This window comes from Trichinella spiralis (assembly GCF_000181795.1).
Source record: "Trichinella spiralis strain ISS 195 chromosome Unknown Scfld2, whole genome shotgun sequence".
NCBI lineage: Eukaryota > Metazoa > Nematoda > Enoplea > Trichinellida > Trichinellidae > Trichinella > Trichinella spiralis.
The window spans coordinates 6,778,997-6,789,444 of NW_003526941.1; the positions used below are offsets into that span (position 1 = coordinate 6,778,997).

A 10,448-nucleotide genomic window follows, 5' to 3' on the forward strand; every position below is an offset into this window, starting at 1 on the left:
ACCTCCCAGCCAGGTGGCATCTATTCACATATCATTCTAAAATACAAAATAAATATAATTAGGTTAAAATAATTTCAAGCCATATGCAAGAAAAATATCAGATTCATAAAAATAAATGTATCATTATTAAAAATAGAAACTGAAAAAAATACTAGTCCACTTTTCGATAATTTAGCAATTTAAAAAATTACATGCTATTCATTACTGTAATTAAATTCAATTTTCGGCAACAAATTATCAATTATTGTGTAGTCAACAATACAATCATCAATATAACGTAATATTATATAATGCGAAAGCAATGCTGACATATCATCAAAATGAATGAAAACAATGAAAATAGATTTCAATAATATACTTACAAAACAGTGAAATAGTAACTTATAAGTATATATTATTTTCAAATTGGAAGTGTAAGCAACAAATTATAATGTGAAAAATAAGAGGGAAAAAGTAAACTTGAAAATACTTTCATACTGTAGATATTATTCATATTCAAAAGTACCCAAGAAAAGTTGAAACTATGCAATTTCCCAAAATATTATTCTACTACAATAAATTTTATTTTAAAATACCATCAGGAATAATATTTATCGATAATAAAAAGATCAACAATAAGCGATTCAGTATCATAGGATAACAAAATGAAAATTCGAGAGAAAAAATTCAAATGCGATCATATAACAATAATGATATTAGATGAACATGCAAATTTCTGCTTTATGAAATAATTTTTGCTACAAAAGTCAAACACCACCGTCATGCTTTCGAAAAAATATACAAAATCAAAATCCAGTAAAAGATACATGAGTAAGAAAACTACAAGAGTGAAAAAATCAATAAAAAATTAACCGCTTAAATTACAGGCATTCACTAATTTAAAATTATATTTCTCTTATAAATTATAATTTATTAATGCCATTTTAATATTACATATACATGATCAAAAAGATTCAAAAGAAGTAAAACATATGATTGTTACAGTATTCACCGTGCCGATCCTTTTTCAACCAGCATCAATTGAAATAGTAAAGTCATTATTACACTGTTCTATGCTATGCATGCAATAAGTTAAATATCTCAAAAAGTAATTCAACAATCCAATTATTCATATCCATATCGTATTATGAAATGGTCATTTCATGTACATGATGACAACACTACTTATTAATAATTGTACACCTATCAAGAAAATGAAAATACCCAAAGAATGAATAATTAATAGATATAAATATTAAACTTGTGATGTTAAGCACTTCATATTTTGAAAAACATTTAGGTAGAACACTAAACCTATTAAAGATACAAATGAAATAATGTGAAAACCTATTATTAACAAATATCTCAACATCAAATTACAATTTAAACAAGAATATACAAAATTTATCTATATAATGCTTTACTTTATTGACATATTACATTAATAAACATGAACGAAGCATTCAAACAACGGAACAGTACCTATCAGAACAAGTAAAGCATATAATTCATTAGGTAAAAGACCTTTAATTTTCAATTGAATTATCTTCAGTTTTTAGGTATCTGTCACACAAAAAACAACGTCCTTACAAATACTTGCGAAAAACCTTTTTGATAGTTGCATTACAATAAAACATATAAGCTAATATAAAATATTGCGATATTTTTCTTCCACTGATATACCGATAGCCAAAAACGGAAGCAATTCAACTATTATAAATATAAATTCTTCAATGCATATACTGATCAAACTAACTAATACTGTTTTTTAATCACTCATGATTTAACAGAAGCCTTTAAAAAATCATGATCTAAACCGTTGAAACTCTTTAAACTCAAAACAATAACAAAATACAATACTACTCTTTCTGTTTTAACACCCATCTACAACAGAAGCAAAAGTTTTGGTTATTACTGACCTCCTTTGATATAAGTGCAGCAAAAATGTGTAGTAAACGCTCATACTTTATTAAATACATAATTTTAAAAGAGGTACTAGTAAAATGGAATTGATTAAACACTGTACATGTAAAATTGTAAAATAACAATAGGCAAATTATCATTTTCAACTTAGCAATATCACACATTAAAAAAATTAAATAAAAGATCAAAAAAGACATATTTTATACAATACTGATAAATAAATGGCAAAGTTAAGTTGAAATTAATATAAATAAAGCAAAGATTAATTAAAAATTTTAACAACAAATAACGAAAAATAAATATTTTACATTTAATATGCTTCATTTAGACGCACACACCATACACAACATTGGGAGAATAAATTGAGCAATAACATAAAATAATAAATCGCATTTTCAATAGCAAATTATAAGTTGCGTGAATACAGTAATTTTTGACTTGTACAAAAAAGCGCGCAAGTTGAATCTGCAACATCCAATTTAAATAATTTTTTTATTGTATAATTAAAAATAACATTTTATATATCTATATATACTGTTACTTTTTTTTTTAAAAAAAAGATTTCCGTGAATTTTTCTATGCATCCCATTTCTACAACAGTTCTTTAGCGTCTCAGATCAATTTATTTAAAAAGAAAATGACATTTAAATATAATAGCATGTCATTCTTATATTTAAACTGATAATTTAACATGGCAGGTGAATAAATAAACAAATGTCTGCTGAAATGAAAAATAATCACAATTCTAAATTTTTAAATCACCAATATTTTACAAATACAAATGTCGCATTTGTAAAATATTATTTACTTTTAAGATATAAGTAAATTTTGACTAAACTGAAAACTGAAGAATATTTACAATTCAACCTCTTAACATATTTACAGTGAGTTTTGAAAAACTTTTTACTTATATAAAAAAGGAGAACGGACACCCATATTTGTTATAATATTAATAACATGGTAAAAGTGATTTCATTATTCGAAAATGTATGAATCGCATATTAGATTCATTAAAGTATTACAAGTTTTAGAACTTTTATTTTGAAATTTGTTAACAACTTCTAAGACCGTATAAATGTACTACTTCATTAACTAACCAGTTATTAGTTACATTATTGATTATTGATACAGATCGACTTTTCATAAAAAGTGCGAATTAAATTAAATAAGTGATATCATAAATAAAATGTTTTCTGTTTGTCAAAATGAAACGTATGAAGCAATGAATTTTTCGTGATATTACATTTTTCAACTCAAACGACAAACCTGCGTTCAATGTGCATTATTCTAAACAAGGTGTAAACAAATCACAGTATGAAATCAATATTTTTGAAATGCAAGTATTTTGACAGATGTTAACTACATAATATATTTTTATTTCTATGCTTGCCTATGAACATTAATTAGAGGTTGTCAAATTTATATTATTATATTAAACAGTAAATAATGTTAGATTTTTGTAATGCTATAAATTACAATTTCAAAATATATTTTATAAGCTTGACAATTTTAATAGAATAAATTTTAAAAAATATCGAATGGTTAACATTTTGAAATGAATAATGTATTTATCGTCATGAATTGTTACAGTAATATTTTTGCATCTTGAATTTTATTAAACATGGTAACATCACTGTAAGGAATTGAATCGATTTTAATTCTGCATGCGGTGCGTGCGCGAGCTCGGTGCGTTGCTACCTAAACAGTTTGCGTGTATATGTTCAATGCAAAGCTATTCGTTTTGAGGCACTTTTGTGTACAGCATATTTTGCTGAACTTTGTGCTCAAAGTGAGTGCTCAATGAGGCCGTTGGAAGGATGAAAATGGCAGAAGTGGACGTCGTTGACGTTCCTCTTGCTACCGTTGACGAAGATATTGAGGACATTTCGGCCAGTCAGCTTGAAGACGCTACAGGCAACGATATTTCTGATCAATTGAGCAGTTGCAGCATGAATTCTTCCCATAATGCGAACAATAAGAAGCAGCTACGTACTGGTCAGTTTGACATTGACAGCTTTCAAGATAGCTTTTCTGACTCACTCGAAGATTTGGTTTCTCATTTTGACAAAAAAATTTCTGATTGTTTGAAAAATTTCAACGAAAATACAGATAATATTGCTCCTGTTCAAATGCGCTCTCAAGACGAAGTTATGAACGAATCACAGTAAGTTTTATTATTTTTTCATCATGTTTGTTTGTTTGCATTATATGTAAATAATTAGGCAATTGTTCAATACAGACCAAGCAAAAATTAATATTATTTAAAGTCAAGTAAATTGATTGAGTAATGCATTCTCTCTTTTTTTTGTTTCATCTTTTACGTGATACATAAAAAATGATCGCTTTTGAAGCTTGCAAACAGATGCAAATTGCAGTTTCTACATAGTGGATATATACTTTGTTTCTATAATTAAAGTAGTGGTGGGTATTTCTATATCGACGTTTGCTATCTAATTTTTCACGGGAAACTCTGCAACAGGTGTTTTCGGGGATGAGTGATAGAGCATTTGCTCGACGTCGAAGCTGTTGCTATGTTGCATCGATCGTGAAACAGTGCAGCAGTTTTCAGGATATATGTGTATATACTTAATGCTGTTTTTCTTTCAACTTTTCCACTGACAAACTTGAAGAATGGTTTATCGTGAATTTAGAAATTGAAAAAGGGAATTTTTTATTTTGCTATTTATTTGTTCGTTGATCAAGTCAGACAGTATTCAAACGAATAAAACAGTTTTTTAATGTTCAGTTTGTCCTATTTTAGTTCTTTTATTATTAAAATAGTCATTGATCGATTTTATCAATTAATGTTAGCAGTGTTTTAAAGATATTTCCAACTGCATGATCATTATTGCAGTGGTTGTAATTGTTAAAATTGCCCAGTGCACTTTAGGAGCAAGCATTCAGTGTGCCATAATAATGGCTTCACGGAAACGTACAAAATTGATTTTTTGTAAGATTGGATGATTCATTATAATTTTCTTGAGCTTTTTTTCTTAAAACCTTATTTTGCTTAGCTTTTTACATATTATTACCTCGTTTTTTTTTAATTTTTAAAGTCCATTGTGATAAATTTACATTAGTTGGAAGAAATTGAATAAGTAAGTGATTTTGAAATTAAATTTGAATTTATTATTATCATTATTCCATTTATTTACTTGAAAGTGGGTTTATTATATGCTTTTAATGTTGGTTGACTTGACATTAAGCATTCATTTTTATTGATAGCAAAACAACAGAAAAAAGTAGACTCTTATTTGTTACATTGAGGTTGTTTTGAAATAAATGATTTGAACATTTTTAATCGATCGGTTTTCAATAATGATTTCAACTTTGAAATTAAAATTTTGAATTTCCAATTTACTATTAATACATGTGCAAATTTCAGAATGACACTTTGATTGTGATTCGATTAGACAGTTTAGTTTAAAGTTAAGATCTCTACGCTGATTGCATGCTAATTTCACTGTTTCCCTTGGACTGGAATAGTTTGACATTTGAAAATATTCTATTCCATTCTATATGTTCAATAGTGGATTGGATATTTATTTTCATTTTTGTCGTTTAATTTGTTTCCCATTTGAATAGTTGAAAATGATAATCAGTGTAATTGGACACAGGCGATAGTAATAGCTTGTTTTTATTGCCCACTACACGGATGTATATATTTGCATGTTGTGGTTTGGCGTTTCAAATTGGCCAAGTTTCGTCGAATTAGCTTGTCAAACTACTCTCAGATGAACAAGTGGAAGTGTCCAGTTGCGGCAGTTTGAAAATTTTGTCGATCTTGATATCCAATTTTGACCACGAGCTAGCTAGCTAGCTAGCTATTTCGAATTTTATTTCAAATTTAGCTGTCTAGCTGGCTGGTCAAATTGTGCGACCGACTAGCTTGTAAATAGTAAAAGCCGTCTTCTCGTCGACTTGTGTGTTATTCATCGATTTTTAGTGGCGGCAAAGTTTTCTCTTTGTCACAGAGGCGGTGTTTGGAATGACACTGACTTCAGGGACATCGGTCTTACATGTCAAGGGGGCATGATTGTTTTAAGCTTCACAGCTTGGGCAGTTTGCTTTGTTGATTCGATCATATCTTGCTTAATTCGCACTATCGTACCAAATAATGATAAATACGTGCACATTGTACAGTGGATCAATAATCAAATTCTTGCCCGATTGAAATTAACTTTTTATAATATCTTCTACCACTTTTATTTGCCAATAATTCAACGAACAATTAATTAATAGTGAAAATTTACAAAATGTATAAAAATAAATGATATGAGAAAAGGAAGAGAAGAATGTTAAAACGATAAAAATTGCTTATTATTATTATTATTATTATTTATTGATTGATGACGAATTAAAATGGAAGATGGAAATGGATGATTTTAGAGAGTTGTTTATTGATCGGTGATTTCATAATCAGATGATGATTTGTATTGCATTCGTTATAAAAGAAAGAAAGAAAGAAATAGCGGCACGTGATTACGTTTCGCGTAATTTGGATTGGAATTTGTGTTTTTCTGTGTTTTTGAAACTTTTTCCTTTCGTTTGCTGCGGACGTCAATTTTAATAAATGCTTCATACATAATAGCAGCTTCGAGTAACTTCGAACGTCTGCTCATTCGTCTCGATGGCCAATTGATCCACTTTTCTAATTTCAATTTATTCCCTCAGAATTTCAATTTTTCCTCACCAAAATGTTTTCTATTTTTAATTTCAGTTTGTTAATTAATTTCTTAACGGATATTATTTCAAATTGACACTTTATGAACAACGGCAATGAAATTTTTGTTTTGATTATTTTCAATTTTCAAGCCCATTTTTAATTCCAATTTGAATTGGATGAAATGAAACAATTGTAATAACATTTCAGAATGGAAATGATGATTAAGTTGATCACATTTCAGAATGAAAATTTTGCCAACAGTTTTTGATCATATTGTTTAGAAAAGCGATTGATTGATGAAAAATGAAACTACGTTTGACGGGCTTGTCGATTTAAGCAATTCAAAACCGACACTGATAGCATCAGCGCTATCATTATTGGCAAATGAAATTAATATGCATTTGTTTACATATTGTTTGTGCTAGCTTTGGCATATTTTGAATTCACTTTTTTTTTTGCTTTTTCGTCTCATATCAAGAAATTGATATATTACTTGATTATTATTATTTTATGATGTCGAATGTAAAGTTTAATTATTTATAAAATATAAATAGTTGTTGTTTATTATTATTATTATTAGAATTTGGTGGACATTAACCGGTAATTTTGGCAACATTTTGCCTATCGATTGGTCGAGATCGTACACGCACAATTTGCAACTTTCCGCCTTGAAACTACTGCCAAAATCGGTAAAATGACTACAGTATGCTTTAAAAATATATTCTCACAATATTGATTGGAAAATTTTTTTCAACATTTTCTTTTATTGAATTAAAAAAAAAGGATAATTTCATTTCTTTTTTTTTGTTAAGGAGGAAAAAAAGAAAAATACAAATGAAAATTCAGACGATGAATTGGGTGATTCATTGGACTATCACGACATGGTCGTTTCGTCCGTATCTCCGTACGGTTCATCACCGCAAACTGCTGAACAAGTCATTGAAGAAATTGATGAAATTATGCAGGTCGGATGTTTGAATTTAAATTAAATTAAAAGAGGAAAAAGAATATTTTGTGAATAAATTTTTTTAGCAGTCTGGTATAAGTGAATTGACCGGAACAAGTGATGTGACAATGGATTCCGTTGATTCAATGTATTCGCCGTTGAAACCGCCCGCTTCCATGCTAAACAGTATTGTAGCCGACGAAGTGGACATCTATTCACGCATCAATGAAGTTGCATCTATTGGCAGCAACAAAGAAAGTGAGTACAGATTCACTTTTTTTTTCTGTCTTTCATATTATAAACAATATTTTTATGTATTATTATATTTTTTTTCCTTTTATGTGCAGCTAGTAGTAGTGATTTAGGTAAGCAGAAGTGTTTGTCTGTGCGCTTGTGTTGTTGTCATTTGTTGTTGTTCGTTTAATATCAATTGCATGTAAATATGATGCATTTGCAGAGTTACAAGAGTTGCCTTACAAAAGGCTGTTGGCTCTTCAGCTTGAATTGGAGACGATGATTCAGATTTATAACGAGAGTTTAGTACAAGAATTGGCATTGCGTGACGAGCTCGAATATGAAAAAGAGCTCAAGAATACGTTCATTTCTTTGTTGTTGGGTATTCAGCAGAAACGTCGTCAATGGTTCAACGAGTGCAAGAGAAAAAATTCAAAAAATGGTGTTTCCGTTACTTTGCCAGAAGGTTATCAACCTCAATATTTGACTGCATGTATCCCGTATCGTGAAAATCAGCCGGTGCCTGACAACGCTACATTTCAAGCTTTGATCAAAAGTATTCACATTTTATTTATTATCATTGTTGTTCTTTTTTTACGCTGTCGTCCTCCATGGTGTAGATAACATTTTTTTGTTCATTTTAAAGTATTGAAGGCGGTCAATGAAGACAGTCCAACTGTACCGAATTTGCTTACCAATTACATATTAAATGGTAAGAAATAATTTCAAGTTTAATAATTTGTGTATTACCAAAAATTTTTTGTATTACAATTGTTTGTCTAGTGTTTTGTCCGTATGGAAAGACAGCAACTTGAACGGACTTTATACACAAATGCTTGCTGACCATGAAAGTATTGGCTTCGCCGAATTTGTGTAATTTGCATACTTAAGACGATTTCAGAATTTTTTCCCTGTGAATTTTTGGCAGTACGAATTATCTTTTCTCAATTTTTTGCTTATTGGTGCTTCTGTACCTGTTTTTCTTTTCTTTTACGATATTGCTTTAATGTGTTAATTTTCCGTCCATTTAGAGACTTCTCATTTAACGATCTCTTTATTTTTACTTTTGCATTTGCTTTTTTAACATTATTTTTTTCATTTGCTGAGAGTTTGTGATGCATTTTGAAAATATCGTTTGTTTCAACATGCAGCAGCAGCTTGTTCAATCAAAATGAAAATTTTTCTTTCTTATAATTCATAATGATTCTGTTGTCAGTCAGTGATAGATGTGAATTGTATTCCGATTTGCAGCATTGTACAGTCTGCGTTTGTCAATCAGTAGGCAAATTTGTTAAATAAAATTGAAAGTGAAATTGAAAACTCCCAGAAGCTTTTACGTTGGAGTCCCTCAGTACACTTACCGTACCCAGTGTTCTTTTTTTTCTATTTCATTACGTAAGCATGACGATGGAATTTTTGATATAATCAATAAATAATTGGAAAATTGAAATCAACGTAAGAAAAATTTAAGCGTTTTTTTCCTGATTTCAAATGTTCAAGTTAAGAAAGAACGTTTTTATGCAAATCAAAATAAATGGAACATTACAAAATTTTTTTGTGCGAAACTACAGTTGCTCACTTGATGATCATAAACACATCAGAGAAGCATTGTATTTTAAATATTTTTAAATTATAATTTAATTTAAGCAATGTTTTATACAAATTCTTTAGAAGAAAATAATACAAAACATGACAACATTTACCGTAAGCAACTGTTTGTTATTTCAAAAAAGTTTCACGTGATGAAGCATTGTAAAAATTGTTTTTTTAAATATTTGTTCGAAAAAAGCAAATAATACAGCAATGGTATGTTTACAGTATTGTATTAAGTTTAGCATAATTGTTTTTTATCAGTTAAGAATTCAAATTTCAAATTATGAATACTTGAAAATCAAAAAACAAATATTTCCACTATGTACAATACCGGTTGGTGAATTTGTACGTGAAAAATGCGCCAACAGATTTGTTCAAATTTAAGGTACGATTTGTATTATTTGTTGGAACAAAAATTTTAATGAAAAAACTTACATTAAAATTTTGTTTTGAAGAATTTTTTGATTGTTAAAATAGTTTTAATATTTCAAATTGAAATTGTCATAAAAATCGAATTAATAATGCGCGTGTGGGTTTCTCCCGAATATTGTTAAATGTAAAAAAAATATTTTTTTGACAATGATAATGTTGTTGATATTTGTGAAATGCAATTTATCCATTTCAATATTTCATTCTGTTATTTCTAGAATTGCGGAAGAGAAATTTCAAATAGTCAGTCGTCAGAAGAACAAGCATGAAAATGTTCGCAGGGATTTTTTTTAATTCAACAATTTGAATGAAAATGAAGAAAAAAAAAGAAATAAAAGGACAAGGGAAATTGTTTGCATAAAATTTCCATTCCAACCGAGGAGCCGTTTTGAGATTTGATCCGAAAGCAGTGGCAATCAAAATGCAGATTAGCAGCATAGATAATGGCGAACGATTTTGCACAATTATCGTCGAAACTGCACTGATTGATTGATTAGCTGTCTTGGTTTTGGCTTTTCCATTTAAACGATTATTGCCTATTAGCGATGATCAAATGGAAGAAAAGAATAATAATTTCAAAAAAGAAGTTGGAAAAAGTTACAAATCTGCTACAAAGATTAGTTGAATAAAAAAAAATGTCGAAGTGGGCAAATGTAGTGAATGTTCACAGGTGGAATT

At 28.9% G+C, this 10,448-nt stretch overlaps 2 protein-coding genes across 2 annotated transcripts; both read left to right on the forward strand.

Annotated features, from left to right (window-relative positions):
• Positions 1 to 3,725: 3,725 nt before the first annotated feature.
• On the forward strand, positions 3,726 to 5,329 carry Tsp_06100 (conserved hypothetical protein). The gene is made up of 3 exons (XM_003380346.1): positions 3,726 to 3,953; positions 4,322 to 4,480; positions 5,288 to 5,329. Exons 1-3 carry the CDS (start codon positions 3,726 to 3,728, stop codon positions 5,327 to 5,329), a joined length of 429 nt encoding a protein of 142 aa, XP_003380394.1.
• A 1,749-nt stretch (positions 5,330 to 7,078) lies between these two features.
• On the forward strand, positions 7,079 to 10,039 carry Tsp_06099 (fasciculation and elongation protein zeta-2). Its single transcript, XM_003380347.1, has 9 exons — positions 7,079 to 7,095; positions 7,149 to 7,257; positions 7,381 to 7,533; positions 7,601 to 7,772; positions 7,862 to 7,879; positions 7,972 to 8,304; positions 8,395 to 8,460; positions 9,396 to 9,466; positions 9,989 to 10,039. Exons 1-9 carry the CDS (start codon positions 7,079 to 7,081, stop codon positions 10,037 to 10,039), a joined length of 990 nt encoding a protein of 329 aa, XP_003380395.1.
• Positions 10,040 to 10,448: the final 409 nt, after the last annotated feature.

Excerpts from the sequence above, each read along its gene's own strand:
- Tsp_06100 (XM_003380346.1), top strand. The coding sequence starts at position 3,726 with ATGGCAGAAGTGGACGTCGTTGACGTTCCTCTTGCTACCGTTGACGAA. Across the intron at positions 3,954-4,321 it reads CTGACTCACTCGAAGATTTG|TGGTGGGTATTTCTATATCG; the intron begins GTTTCTCATTTT and ends TAATTAAAGTAG. Across the intron at positions 4,481-5,287 it reads GCAGTTTTCAGGATATATGT|AATGACACTTTGATTGTGAT; the intron begins GTATATACTTAA and ends TGCAAATTTCAG.
- Tsp_06099 (XM_003380347.1), top strand. Across the intron at positions 8,305-8,394 it reads ATTTCAAGCTTTGATCAAAA|TATTGAAGGCGGTCAATGAA; the intron begins GTATTCACATTT and ends TTCATTTTAAAG. Across the intron at positions 8,461-9,395 it reads TACCAATTACATATTAAATG|CAATGTTTTATACAAATTCT; the intron begins GTAAGAAATAAT and ends ATTTAATTTAAG.